The sequence below is a fragment of the Eretmochelys imbricata genome, chromosome 16 (assembly GCF_965152235.1).
Source record: "Eretmochelys imbricata isolate rEreImb1 chromosome 16, rEreImb1.hap1, whole genome shotgun sequence".
Taxonomy (NCBI): domain Eukaryota; kingdom Metazoa; phylum Chordata; order Testudines; family Cheloniidae; genus Eretmochelys; species Eretmochelys imbricata.
Window position 1 is genome coordinate 20,666,413 of NC_135587.1, and position 14,532 is coordinate 20,680,944.

General features: G+C 42.3%; 2 protein-coding genes across 2 annotated transcripts; one reads left to right on the top strand and one right to left on the bottom strand.

Annotated features, from left to right (window-relative positions):
• Positions 1 to 6,408: 6,408 nt before the first annotated feature.
• Positions 6,409 to 9,336, bottom strand: PIERCE1 (piercer of microtubule wall 1). Its single transcript, XM_077836202.1, has 3 exons — positions 9,191 to 9,336; positions 8,503 to 8,581; positions 6,409 to 6,963 (listed from the first exon to the last, which is right to left on the bottom strand). The coding sequence occupies exons 1-3, from the start codon at positions 9,334 to 9,336 to the stop codon at positions 6,775 to 6,777; spliced, it is 414 nt and encodes a 137-aa protein (XP_077692328.1). The 3' UTR covers positions 6,409 to 6,774.
• Positions 9,337 to 10,432: 1,096 nt separating this feature from the next.
• Positions 10,433 to 14,346, top strand: MRPS2 (mitochondrial ribosomal protein S2). The gene is made up of 4 exons (XM_077836134.1): positions 10,433 to 10,583; positions 11,577 to 11,699; positions 12,308 to 12,437; positions 13,142 to 14,346. The coding sequence occupies exons 1-4, from the start codon at positions 10,556 to 10,558 to the stop codon at positions 13,683 to 13,685; spliced, it is 825 nt and encodes a 274-aa protein (XP_077692260.1). The 5' UTR covers positions 10,433 to 10,555; the 3' UTR covers positions 13,686 to 14,346.
• The last annotated feature ends 186 nt before the right edge of the window (positions 14,347 to 14,532 follow it).

Consider the following 14,532-nt stretch of genomic DNA (forward strand, 5'->3'; position numbering starts at 1 on the left):
TCTGTTTTCTTTGTACTGAGGAATGCCGTCAAAAAAGCCAATGATTGAAAAGATATGGAGCTAGACTAACTCTCTACCTGTGACACCTCCCAGGTGATGGCTGAAGGTGCACTGGCATGCCCCTGCAGTGCCTGTCCTGTAGTTACAGTGACTCCAAACTTCCTTTAGAGGTTGGTGTTATCCTTTCACTGTTCCATATTTCCTCTGCAGTAGACAAACTCAGATCTTGGCAGGTAGGTAAAGAAGAAAATGACTGACTTTAAAATCATCCACCGTCTTATTTTAAAATGTAATTATTTGTGATTTTTAACTCTGTGCATAAATTCTGGTAATTTAGGTTTTAAGCAATTTAAAATATATATATTTTTCATGCCTAAAGCAGAAGTGATTATAATGCAGGTCTGTTTCACTTTGTCTACTGATGCATTTTGTTGTTGTTGTTGTTTTCCAGTTCTTTAAGAATCTCTATTGATCCTGGATTGACAATACAACCTTATATAACTTTATCTCCAACACAGCTATGTAAAAATCTTACTTTAAAAATCCCGAATGGAAGGAGAGAATTCCAGGTAGATTCTTAGCTGTGAAATTTCACCTTTTTCTTTGAGTGTTTCATTTTTTGATCCTCGGTGTCCCAACGTTTAAAATGTTTAAACACATTGAAGGCCTATTCGTTGCCACAGATATTCTCTGGAGTTTACTAGATATACTTTATCTTATACATAGTTCTCCATATAAATTGATCCTATTAGGAATCATCTGTAGGGGCCTTTTTCTGGTTAGAATGGACCAGGGCCATGGTTGTAGAAAAGCCTCCTCTTTACCTTACTTAATGCACAACTTTAAGAGCAGACTACACTGAAGCATTTAGGCAGCATGCGGATGCAAGGAGAGATGACCATTGTTCATACACCTATCCTAAATGCACAGGTCCTGTGTTGGCCATGATATACATTGTATGTGGACTGGATAATCTGGAGGATTTGTAATAAGATAATGGAGGCTTTCACCTCTAGGTCAGCTGTGATTTTAAGTTGCTTGTATCTAACAACGTCCTGGTGACCTATGTGCAATGAATTTGACAAGTCTCAGTCCCATTCCCAGTGTACAGATGTCCCCATTAATAAAGCCACCACTTCAAATGGCATTAATTAGCGGCTTTCTTGGCTGTCTCAGTAGAGAGGTCAAGAATTAGATGGGACCATAGAGGTTCCTCCAGGTCAGGAAGAAAGTACATGTGTATTCCTGCACTGTCTATTCTTTACCTGATCTGCTACTAAACTGAGGATTACAGTCCCCAAGGCTGTCAATACAGCATTTTTCACCAGTACTCCATTCATCTAAAACTGGTAAAGGTTAAGTGTTAGCTATATTTCAAACTCTGATACAACACTGATGGGCTCATGAAAAATAACTAGGCAGAGAGATTTGTAATATTTGTCTTGTGGGGGTGGAGAGGAAATGAAGGGTTGTCTTAAAAAGTTTGGAACAAGTGTTTACAGAGACTGAAAAAATGTTATACTAGTAAATTCTGGATTAGTCACGCTTAGAGAAAATGTAAATTTACAACATCTGATGTCAACATTGTAGCTTAGTACCAAGCATATCAACAGCATCCCTGTGATAAATACAGTGTAAAATTTTTAGACTAAAACCTGTGTAAATACCTAGGGAAAAAATCAGATGCCCTAACACTCTGTTTTCGTATGGGCAATTTTCTTCATAGCCCAACGAAAAGACTTTCCCCCCTAAATCATGTTGGTATGTTTAATCTAGGAATGAAAGGGGTTATTTGTTTTGTTTTATTTTTTGGTGCTTTCTGAAAGTGTGCTGCATGTTTCTGAAGGCAAAAAAACAAAGAAAAGAAAACTAACTTGTTTCTCAGGGTTGAAAAGCAATGGAAATAACAAAATAACGTATGTATTGGACTTCACTATGACACCACCTGTAATTTTAAAACCAGCTAGTAGGCTTTCTGCAGACAATTTTGTAGCTCATTTGCTGTTTAAAACAGCTAGTCAAGGCTTTTCCCACGATAGTTAGACATTTTACCAGGTAGCATGAATATTATCCAAATACCCTGGTCATGGTGATGTTTGATTCTAAAAATGAAGGGTTAAGCACTTTGTTTCCTAAAAGGAGGGATGAGTTTAGTTGTGCAACTTGTATTATTTCATCTAAAAGGGGGGGTGTGTGTGTGTTCCCGCTCTTTATAATGGTACACAACTACAATTCGTTACTATATGATTTTATTTTGCATAGCATCTTTAATACAAACTGTATCCCCAAATGTGCTACAAAGTTAAATTATGCAAGGCAGCCTGTTGTGGAAAATTATTACATATGGTTTATCTCACAAAGTGAAACATTCAGCTCAAATACCAAAACCAGGGAAGAGGCTTAGGCAAAAGAGAAAAGATTTTTTTTTTTAGGTGAGATTTTAAAAATTGTGGAGAAAGTATGTGGTAGAGAGATATGGGTAGGTAAATGTGACTAGTTTTTTAAAAAGAGGCAGTCCTCTCTGTAAACTAATCTCATCGGTAGAAAAAGTGGATGAAACAGTAAAATTCTGTAAAATTGCCAGAACTGATTCTTATTTATTCTGCACTGTGTTGACTTTGTATTTCAGGCAAAAAATTGGAAACAATGGAGGAAATGAAGACATGCCCTGAAGTCCTAGAAGAGAAGTGGTAAATGAGAAAGCAGAGGGTTGATTTTTTTTTCTAAATTACTTCGGTTTTTCTGTGGAAGCCATGTGATAGATATTGAAAATATAAGTCCTTTGGGCGAATTTCAGCCCTTGCTTTATAATATTTGTTCAACTCCATTGACAGATAATAAATGAAGGCAGAATTTTGCCAGGTATTTCTGTATTTGAGATCACCAAATCTTGTGTGGTGTAATAGTGGAACTACGCCATGGGCCTCCTCCAAAACTCTTGGAGGTCAATGGGAGCTACAATAGGTTTTAGATCAGGCACCATATATTTGTATTTGTTTATTCTATGTTCATGCCTTTATTAGACTTACTATTCAGTTTCATATTTCAGGTGTTTCATTATTGATCTTGTTAACTAGTAACAAAGTAATCTTGCCTTGCTTGTATTTTTGAAAACTTAGCCCTGTCATGCTTGATTAATTTGGTTTTATAAGACAGTATAAAATGATCCAAGTCAAAGTGACGTTTTCTTAAGAAAATGTTATGAAAAATAGAGGTTGCAGTATTACCTGGGCACATCTCATCCATTATATCAAATATTCTTTTTAGCCAGCTGCTGGAAATTTCTCCTAGCTTTTAGTTCTATATTACCAGTGTGTTGCACTGTTAAACTAGGATAGTGTCTCATCCACAAACAAAGTTCTTGAGAACTATAGGTAGAAATACATTGCGAAGTTAGCACTGCAATGGAGCGTGATTTATATATAAATGATGCAGTTTCATTGGTTGTATAACTGCATTTGTTGCAATAAAACTTTAGAAAATATTTCTCTAGGATTCATTCCCCTTGTTTGAATAATCCATTAAGAAATTATAGTCTTGAGACAGGAAGGAATAACAAATCAGTTAACAATACTATTTAAAGGGTTATTATCTTTGGGAAAACATGGATCTTGAGATATCCTGGTCAGATTCTAAACAATATAGAAACAAAGATTCAAAAATTCATTCATCCTTTAGTACCATGCAGTACATGAGCCAAGAGTTGAAAGGATCACTTGCGATTGAAGAAAAGGCTATTAAGCATATGTTTATCTTTGTTGTAAGCTACGTTAACTGAACTGCCACTTAATTATAAGTAACTATATGTTGACTGGAAGGGGTTCAGTAACCATTTCTACCTGAACATCCAAATATCATTTAACCATATTAAATGTGTGATAATCGATGTCTTTTTTTCTAATAAAAGTTTATTCTTGAAATTCTATAGTGATTTTTTTCCAGTTCCATCGTGAAACATGTTTATGTTTCCTAGACAGAAGCTATTGAAACTGTTTACAATGAAATTTTTTAAAAATTTTTGTATCTCCAAACCTAAATTTAAGGGTTTAGCTCCTTGAGTCTCTCTCAAACAAATTTCCCCGATGATACCTTTTCTCAGGTTCATGAACACAATTCCACCTTAAACCTCTTAATTTTGTAGTTGCTTTGTCAAATCCTCATCGGAAATGTCCTGTTATCAAGCAAGGTAATTTTTTTTTCCTGCAGTGGGAAAAACATAGTTTAACAGGACAAGATTTGACTTTTAAGGTTAATGTTGAAGCATTTTTGTTAATCTGGTACCTCTTACTGCACTGTAGGAATTATTTTATGGCCAATTTATGTACTTCTAAGCAGTATCAGCTCAAGTTACTGGTACCATTTAAACTACTCTGTTTCTTGCAGTAGACAAGTGTCCATGTCACAGAAGTCACCATTGTAACAGTTACGGATTGTGTTCAATAAACATGTCTGTTCCATATTAGGACAAAACAGATGATGAAATATTTCTACTCCAGCAGTAACTAAGTGTGTTAAACAGCAGCTACTAAAGTTAGACATTTATAAATCAGTAGGTTCAGATGACTTGCATCCAAGAGTTTTGAAAGAGCTGGCCAAGGAGAACTGTGGACCATTAATGTTGATTGTCAGTAAGTCTTGGAACACAGGGGAAGTTCCAGAAGAGTGGAAGAAAGCTAATGTTGTGCCAATATTTAAAAAATAAATGGTATCACCTAGTTAATTATAGGCCTGACATTGATCCCAGGAAACATAATAGAGGGGCTGATACAGGACTCGATTAATAATGACTTAAAGAAGGGAGTAATAAAAAATTAAAGTAGGGTAATATCAACGCAAATCAACCTGGATTTGTGGAAAATAGATCCTGACAAACTAATTTGATATTTGTTTTGATGAGACTACAAGTTTTGTTGATAAAGGTAACAGTATTGATGTAATAAACCTAGATTTCTGTAAGGTATTTGACTTGATAACGGATGGTATTTTGATTAAAAAAACAAGAATGATATAAAATTAACATGGAACACATTAAATGGATTAAAATCTGGCTAACAGATAAGTCTCAAAATGTAACTGTAAATGCGGAAATCATCACTGAACGGTGTGCATTTCTAGTAGGCCCTGGCAGGGATTGGTTCTTGCCCATTGGGCTTAATATTTTTGCAGATGACCTGGAAAAAAAACATAAAACCATCACTCTCAAAGTTTGCAGATGATACAAAAATTGGGTGAGTGGTAAATAATGAAGAGGACAGGTCACTGATACAGAACGATCTGGATCACTTGGTAAACTGGGCACAGACAGAAGGCATCTGAATGCAGCTAAATGGAAATGTAGACATCTGAGAACACAGGCCATATTTGGACGATGGGACACTCTGTCCTCGAAAGCAGAGACTGAAAATGGGGCGTGGTGATGGATAATCAGCTGAATGTGAACTTTCAGTGCAACACTGTGGCCAAAAGGGTTAATGTGATTCTTGGAGGCTTAAACAGGGGAACCTTGCGTGGGAGTAAAGAGGCAATTTTACCTCTGTATTAGGTATTGTTGCAACCACTGCTGAAGTACTGTGTCCAGTTCTGGTGTCCACAATTCAAGAAGGACGTTGATAAATTGGAGAGAGAAGAGCCATGAGAATGATTACACGGTTAGAAAGCACGTATAGTGATAGACTGAAAAGGCTCAATTTATTTAGCTTAGCAGAGAGAGGATTATGGGGTGATGTGATCACAGTCTATAAGTACCTTCGTGGGGAACAAATGTTTGATAATGGGCTCTTCAATATAGCAGAGAAAGATGGTTCACTGGAAGTTGAAACTAGATGAATTCAGACTGGAAATAAGGTGTAAATTTCTAACAGTGAAGGTAATTAACCCTTGGAGCAATTTACCAAGGGCCTTGGTGGATTCAAATCAAGATTGGATGTTTTGCTAAAAGATCTGCTCTAGGAATTGTTTTGAGGAAGTTCTCTGGCCTGTGTTATACGGGAAGTCAGACTAATGATCACAACGGTCCCTTCTAACCCTGGAATCTATGAATAAGTGTAGCCTTACTTGGCAATCTTAGCAGAGAGCCAAGATAGGAATGGGCCATAGAACTTCTCTGACATACCCGACAGTGGGTTTGCTGGGCAATCCTGAAGCACACTGGCAAGGCAGCATGGCATGGGAAAGTGTGTGTGTGCTGGCTGCCTGTGCTGTAGTGTATAGTGGGGCCATCCATTTATGTTTAACCAGCATTAAATTCACTTATGTTCACAGGCATTTTAAGAAAACAACAAACACTTTTCCGGATTATTTTCTTTATTAACACACCTGCTCTAAAGCAACATTTTGCTCTACTACTCTCTCAATGACAGAGTTTTCATCCTTGCTCATTTACCCATTTTATTCTGTTTTCATGACCTTTTCTACTACGTTATGCTAACATTGGATCTAGACTCTCCTTCAGCAGGGTAACCTGAAGTCAGACTTTAAAATAAAAGATTCCCATTGCAGCTTTATGATGCTTTAATGGCATGTAGCATTATTGTAACAGAAGCCTGTGTTTCTTGTGATGAATCATCCTGCAAGCTAATGTGGCAGACGGAAGTGTATTTAACATCACTCAGTGCAGGAGCATATTGTTTCCAGTCATGCTTTCAAAGTGAGTCTTAGGAGCTGATTTAGGAAAGAAGCAGAAATCCTAAGGAAATGTCAATGCTATTGTTTGCTTGTTGTTTTTTTTAACCAGGCAGTAGACAGTAAACTGAAGAACAGTGTCATACTGAAACATTATTCAGAGTGGGATGGCCCACTGCCATTGTAACTGGGATGAAAGTTGAGTCTGTCGTAGAAGGTGATAAAGTTATCTATGCCAGTCACGTCACTTTTGTCTATGTAGGTGTTGAGCCCGTTATTCCTATACATGCCACACTTTCCGAGATGTTTCGAAAATGCGTGTGAGGTAATGTTAAAGGAGGTCTGTGGGGGAGAAAAGCAAGAGGAAATATTTTAGATACCCATATGAATAGCATCTCTGTGTTTTACAAGAGCTAGGGTATAATTACAAGGGCGCTGAACCTTCATGCTTCAGAGCATGAACCAAACACCAGCTATGGTCAGGAAAAAAAACCTACACATCCATCCGTTTGCGTATTTTTAATCAAGGGTCTTTGTACTCTTGGAAACTTGTCCTAAATTTTGCTGCAAGGGTGCTGGTTTTTGCAGCACACCAATGGAGCAGACCAGAGATGTTGCACCAACTTCAGCTAAATTCAGAAACTGAAATTCTTACATAGCGTATTAATTCCTCTATCATCGAAAGGTATACTATGTGTGAGTGGGGAGAAGAGCTCGGGCCACCGTCTGAAGCTTCAGGCACTGATCATCACACATTTCCCTGAGTGTGGTTTTGGTTATGGTTTATTTTTTCACTTTAGCAATCCCTGTGTTCCAACTTGGCTTTTCTGGTTTTTGTTGTTGTTTTTTTACGTAGTAGTATTATACTATAGTAGTTGTGGGGGTGTTTGTGAATAAACACCCTTTTCTTTTGCCATCGGACTTTAGCCACAAGTGGCCAGAGATTAACTCTCCGTGTTTATTTAGGAGGGGACTATATTGTGTCCAATTAAAAAAATCATTGATCTGCTCCAGTGTGTTTCCAAAGAGATTCTAGATCATTGCATCTGCCCCCTTTTAAACTACTGAGCCTTTTCTTTCTAACCTTCCTATGCTGTAAAATTCATGGCCTGGAGATACCGAAGCTTCTGGATGGGATTTTTCAAAAGCCCCTAAGTGACATGAGAGCACGTGTCTCACGGAAAATAATTTAGAGGCTTCTGAAAATCCCACCTTCTGATTTCAAAGATCCCCTGAGACCTAGAATATTAAAATAGAACTATGGTCCCCCTCAGTTTTTCATGAATTATATTACTGTAATTTTCCTTCCTTTGTAAGTGGCTGGAGTGGCAACATGAAATGCAAATTTGAATAGCAATAGAAAAATTAGCCTCTTGGGACTTATACAGGAGACCTAAATTTGAACCACTGCTGGCCACCATCAAAAACCCTTAAATTTAACAAAAGACATAAGGGTAAAATAAATTTTGAATATCAGAATTCTTCATGGCCAATTTCCCTTGACTATTTTTCAGTATTATTCTGTGCCTGTATTCTGGTTGGCTGTGCCACGCACCTACCGTTTCCCTACCCAGTTTGCTCATGCCAAGAGCAGGTGATATCTGGGCAGAGGAGGGTGAATCAACAGTGCCCACAGGATAATATATGCATTTTAAAATACTGCAAGGGCTAGATACTCCTGTAAGGAAGGTAATGTATCATCGCAAAAAAGTGCATTGATCGTTTTTTAAAGGAAGGAACAAAGCAAAAAGCGTAGCTGAGTTTTTTTTAAAGTACTCCTACAGATAAAGCAAATAACTTATTCCTCAACAGGTACCTAGAGTTCACTTAAGAGGTAAGATTGATACACACTGTAATTAGCCTTGTGCTGCATATACTTACTGGCATTTCATGTACAGTAGGTGCTTTGCTTCCATAGATCTGATTGGTGGTCCTGTACCTGGGATGGGCCTCATTCGTTCTACACAATAGAATGTAATTTTACTTGGTATGGTTTCTTTCATACAAATTGTATCCCACAGCACTGTACAGAGTTAAATAGTAATTTATGGAGATAAATTACAGCAACAGATGGACATTAAGAAGTGCAGACAAGGGAAAAGATGCTTTTGGGATGAGGTAGGGAATGGATAAGATGGGAAGAGATGAGAAGGCATTTCTAAGTGACATGGGCTGCTAAGCAGCTCACCAGCAGTGAGACTGATGGGGCAGAGAGGAAATGTCTGCTAAGGAAACAGCAAGACAAGGTTCCTGGAGGAATTTAAGAACAAGGACAATTCTGTGCATGCTTGGCTTTGGAGAGCTGGGGCTTGAATGAAGATGGAGCAAAGCATGCTTGGGACCTCTGGCCATGATGGCTAATCTGGCTGTAGGTAATGGGACACATCCCAGAGGTCCTTCAGGCCTTAAAATGGGTATCATTTTCACAATCATGCAGAGGTCATGATGACTTTACAGGATCTCAGGTCATTGTTGCAAAGTGTGGCAACCTTTGGGTGCACCGTGAACCCCTCCCTCTCTCTCAGCATGCTGCTTTTGCTCATCACACAAGTTATATCAGCTTCCTCACCTGTAGCCCCGAAACCATCCTGGGTGGTTGAACCTGGCTGGCAAATTGTCATTAACTCTGTAGTAGTCACTGGTTCTCTGGGACCGACCCTCCTCTGCCTCTTTGTTGCAGGTGGTGAATGTTTCCGGCAGATGCCCCTGGGACATTTTGAGCTAAGACCTTTTTAGGACTCTGGTCCAGGCAGGACAAAGAGGCAGGAAATTGACCAGGCACACAAGAAACAGGGTGCTTAAGTAACAAACTGTATGTTGCTAGGAGACAGGCTGTAACTTGGCAACAAAGAGAGAGGCCCTTAAAGACACAGTACTGTTTCCTAGACAAGAGTCCAGCTTACAAACACTTTCCATGCACACCGCTGGGGGCTGTGAAAGTATTAGCTCCTCCTAAGCCCTGCAGTGGTTGCAGGATCAAGCCCTTAATTCTGTTACTTTCAGTCCCCCTAGTTCAGTAGTTTTCCCGAAAGTATTTTGCATGACTCCTTTTTTATTTGTTCATGTAGGAGAGAGAGACCCCAGCTGAAGTGAAGCAATGAAGGTGCATTTGCTGACTTATATTTTCTCATTGTTTCCTTGCACTCCCCGGTCTGTCTGCACCTGTTGTTTTTTCTCGTCTGCTTCGTTCCTGCTGCGAAGAATTGACGTTCTATCTTTTCTGTGTTTGCACAGTGCCTTGCACAATGGGGTCCTTATCTGTGACTGGGGCTTTTAAGGGCTATCGCAGTCCAAATAATAAATACTGATAATTTCTAAAAAAAAAAAGGGAGGGGGTTGATCTGAGGAATAGTCACCCATAAACCCTGTTGTTTATTGCTCACCCATAAACCCTGTTGTTTCCAGCAGTGCTGGAACCATTTTTACGGGGGGGGGGGGGGGTGCTGAGAGCCATTGCACCAAACTGTAAACCCTGTACATAATGGCAAGTACTTCAAGCCAGGGGGTGCTGCAGCACCCCTTGTTCCAGCACCTGTGATTGTTTCTAGAGCTTCACACCTGTTCGGGTCCCTGTAGAAACCCAGTAGGTCCCGGCTGGGAATCCCAGCCAACACCTGCTCTGTGAGGGCAGGTTTTTGCAGGGTCTGCCTTTGCTCCGGGCATTTGCAGACTCCTTGCGGGCGGGCGGTGTGATCAGAGCGGCCCCAGCACGGCAGACGAGCCCGCGGCAGGGCGGGCAGCTCGGGCTCCCAGCTGGCGGCTGCCCCCGCCAGGCAGGGGAGGACCGGGGGCCTGTGCAGCTGCAGGCGGAGCTGCGCCGCGCCCGCCCCGGGGAAGGGGGCCCGGCTGTGGCTGGAGGAAGCGGAAAGGGCCGGTGCAGCAGCCTAAGCTGCCCTTCCGTGCACGGAGCTGCTGCTGCCGCCCCGCTCCGGAGATGGCCGCTGCCAGGCTGCTGCAGGCGGGTGAGGCAGGGAGACCGGGCTTGCTCTGCGTGCAAAGACTCGGGGTGCAGGGGGGCTGGAGGGCAGGGGGGACAGGCGGGTGGGTCCGAGCCCAGGTGAGCTGGGCAAGGTGCCTCTCTCGGCCTTGGGCCTGGTGTGTCTCCGGCTGGGGGCTGGGGCAGTCCTGCCAAGATCAAGCATGTAAAAATCCCCAGTGGCTTAAAAAATCCGGAGGTCTTTTTGTTTGTTTGTTTGTTTAAAGCTCATTTTAAAAAATGGAGCCTGATCCTTTGCTCTCTGGTGTCTGAGGCTTGCGGGCGCACGTGGGTGACAGAAGCTAGACACTTGTCTTTCAGTGTGAGCTGAGCTTCTCCTGATTCCAGGAGCGGGGGCTTTAAGAACCCCCCCGACGATCTGGAGACTTGCCTCTTGCGGGGTTATGCTGCTGGAGTCTAGCCCCCCGGGAAACAGCCCCTCCGGGTGTTACCAAAATCAAGCAACCAACTTCCCCAGCTTCTGGTTTTGTAGCAGCATCCCCCTTCTTCTCCCTAGCAGAGCTTCTAAGCCTGAGCCCCCTGTCGTCTACCCCCTCCCCTGGCAGGGTGTCTGCTCCTTGCTTTGCTAGAGGAAGGGGTGCTGCTTGACTTGTTATGAGGTCCCAGTATCCCTGATGCAGAGCCTGCCCCACGCTCCCTGCCATCTGGTGTGCACACTTCCTACTTCCCAAAGCCCAGCTGGAGGAGAGAAAGTTCTTAGATCTTTCTTAGGAAACTAAGCTCTTAACACTGAGAGGCCCAGAGCAAGCCACTTCTCCATGCTCTGCCATGGTTTCTGCCTCTGGGAAGTGGGTCTAATATTAACCTACGTTTCAAGGACTTGGGAAGCCTTAGTGTTTGTGGAGTGCTTTGGGTTCTTCTGCAGATGGGTGTTGCAAAGTATTCTTATTGGTGTCTTTATTTTACTGCCCATCTGTTTAAGGCTTTCGTTTGATTTCTCTCTTCTCTCTGTTGTCAGTCGTACCAAGGTTCAGCAGCTTTCCATCACTGGGGAAAGCTGCTCCCAGAACCTCACAGCTTAGCAGTCGACTTTATGGAACTCTTCTTGCCCCGGAAGCGAATCAGCAGGTGGATCCCAATGGTAAGAGTCCTTACCCCACCTACTTTAGGAGAGTGAAAGCAACCAGTCTATTTGGCTTATACTGTCCAAAGCAAGTTGAGTTAAGCCAACCATCCCTCTCTGATAGCCACCAGGTTTGCTTTAAGCCAGAAGATAATGTATTGCTAAGTTAATGAGCACCTCTTCTAAGCCCTGTTGGCTACTTTAGTTTTCAGATTGTATATGCATGTGATTTTCAGTACATTAGATTCCCCTCTAACCCATCTGGACACGCACCTAGGAGAGGAAGGAACACTTTGTGGCTAAGGTTTGGGATTGAGAGTCATGGCTCCTGGGTTTTATTCCTGGCTCTGCCATAGATTTCCAGACTCCCAGACCTTGTGCAAGTCACTTAACCTCTCTGTACCTCTGGTTCCCTGTATGTAATGAGAGAGAAATAATATCAGTCTTAAAGTGTAAAGCACTAAGATACTAGGCTGAAAGTACACATTAATCGCCATATACATGCCCAATTGTGGTGTTATTGGCAATCCAGGACTAAACAATGCTCTTCTTTTCACACCACAACCAAACCTTTGTGCTGCACAAACTGGGGGCAGAGCTCAAACTTCTTTTTGTCCTTCTTTCAGTTATTAATGACAAGCTTATAACCGAGCCCCTCAGACACCCGGACTTCTTCAACGTGAAAGAGCTCTTCTCCCTGAAAGATCTCTTTGATGCCAGAGTGCACTTGGGACATAAAAAAGGTTGTCGTCATAGGTAAGTTACACAACTTTGACGTGGAGCCTTGGGGTTGAGCCAATACCCATTGAGTCAATGGGTGTATTTCCCTCAATTTGGGAATTCGGCCTTTAATAAAAAGAAGGGAAGGATTACTTTCCCTGTGAAGTGCTTGTAAGGTGGCTCCTTCCTAATGACTTTGACAATAAGTCTGTGTTTGACTGTCCTAGCACAGGGAAGGTTATTTTATTTGCTGTCACACAGGCATGCAGCACTGGAAGCAAAAAGTTTTAGGCATCCAAAGATTTCTTCATATTGCATATATTCTGGGATTCCAGTGTAATGAGTTGAGTGGCCGGTCGGTTGGTTTAGAACCAAAATAAAACCAGATCCACCTGGTCAATCCCCTGTCTATCGGGACATGGTGCAGGGATCTGATTGGTTGATCAGGGCCTTAACTGCCCTTTCCCTTAAATGGAACACAGGAATTGCCCGACAGGATCAGACCCAAGGTCCGTCTAGCCCAGTGGCCTGTCTCTAACCGTGGCTAGCAGCAGAACCATCAGAAGAAGGCAATTATGGAATAACCTGCCCCCTGAGAAATTTTCTCCTTGACTCCCATTGTTTAGAAGCTGGCTGATGCCCTGATGTAGGAGAGTTTCTATGGGGCAGACAGCGTTTGGAAATGTCAGTCAAAAAATAAAATTTTTCCGAGATCTTTATGTCTCATTCTCCTTCCCCAGGTTTATGGAGCCATATATTTTTGGCTGTCGCCTTGATCAGGACATTATAGACTTGGATCAGACGATGAAACACCTCCAGCTGGCTCTCAACTTCACAGCCCACGTCGCCTACCGCCAAGGGATCATCCTCTTCGTCTGCCGCAACCGTCAGTTCGGCCACCTGGTGGAAGTCACGGCCAGGGACTGCGGGGAGTACGCCCACACCCGCTACTGGCAGGGTGGCCTGCTGACCAATGCCCACATCCAGTACGGGACCGGGGTTCGCCTGCCCGACCTCCTCATCTTCATCAGCACCCTGAACAACGTCTTTGAGCCGCACGTGGCTGTTCGGGATGCCGCCAAGATGAACATCCCCACTGTGGGAGTGGTGGACACTAACTGCAACCCCTCCATCATCACATACCCCATTCCTGGGAACGATGACAGCCCCCTGGCGGTGGAGCTCTATTGCAAGCTCTTTAAGATGACCATTACCCGGGCAAAGAACAAAAGGAAGCAGATGGAGGTTTTGTATGGACTGCAAAACAAAGCCGAAAGCAGTTAGATCAGCCTCGTGCTCTTACTAGCCCAAGTGCAAAATCTGCTAGCTCATCCGTACCACGATGGTGTTCAGTACTCAGCAGGTTACCTACCAGGCTTCTTTGACTTGCCGGCAACATGCATAGGGCTTGGGTGGGAGGGAGGAGGGGATGGGAATGCTCCCACCTTAGCTCTGTAAGGGTCTGATCCAGCTCCCATTGAAGGCAGTGGAAATATTAACATGAACTTCAATGAGAATTGGATTGGGGTCCTAGGAGAGAGGTCCCTGGCCTACTCCTGAGGAGGAGATCCCATGATAATGGCAGCCCCCGCTCTGCCGTTACACATCTGTGCTCATCTGTGATTCTTAACTTGCTGAACCAAAAAAAAAAGAGTGGATTTGTCAATCAATATCAGTCACCTGTGGGTGCCGCTTCCCCCCCTGCAAAAGGACTTCATCCAGAGCACCTAAAACAATGCAAGGCTAAATAAGACAGACATATCCAGTTTGGTTTGCTTGTATTTGCCTCTTCTTCGAGGAAGAATGTATAAAGCATCTGTCTTGTGATTTCCGCCCCACACACAAAACTTACTGTGATCTGAATTTAACTGTGTTAAAGTTCCCATCCCCTCTCCTCCCACTTCTCTTCTCCATATGAAAAAATAAAATATTCCTTTTTTTTTCACATGCAAGTGTGTTTTATTAAATGAAAGATGAGAAATCCCTTACAAAAATATAAACTGACTGAATGTCATTGGTTGGGGCAGAGAAAAGGTGTCTTATAGGCTAATCAGTGCCAAGTCTGAGTCAGGTGCTATGGCATAGGTTGAGTGTAAATTGTATCATATGATCCTAAAATATGGCTGGTAAA

Bases quoted from the DNA above. Each gene is read 5' to 3' on its own strand.
- PIERCE1 (XM_077836202.1), bottom strand. From the start codon at position 9,336: ATGTCCCAGGGGCATCTGCCGGAAACATTCACCACCTGCAACAAAGAG. The intron at 8,582-9,190 runs GTGAGGAAGCTG...TCTATTGTGTAG, and splicing joins GGATGGTTTCGGGGCTACAG to AACGAATGAGGCCCATCCCA. The intron at 6,964-8,502 runs GTAAGTATATGC...TCTCCCCCACAG, and splicing joins CTACTGTACATGAAATGCCA to ACCTCCTTTAACATTACCTC.
- MRPS2 (XM_077836134.1), top strand. From the start codon at position 10,556: ATGGCCGCTGCCAGGCTGCTGCAGGCGG. The intron at 11,700-12,307 runs GTAAGAGTCCTT...TCCTTCTTTCAG, and splicing joins TCAGCAGGTGGATCCCAATG to TTATTAATGACAAGCTTATA. The intron at 12,438-13,141 runs GTAAGTTACACA...CTCCTTCCCCAG, and splicing joins AAAAAAGGTTGTCGTCATAG to GTTTATGGAGCCATATATTT.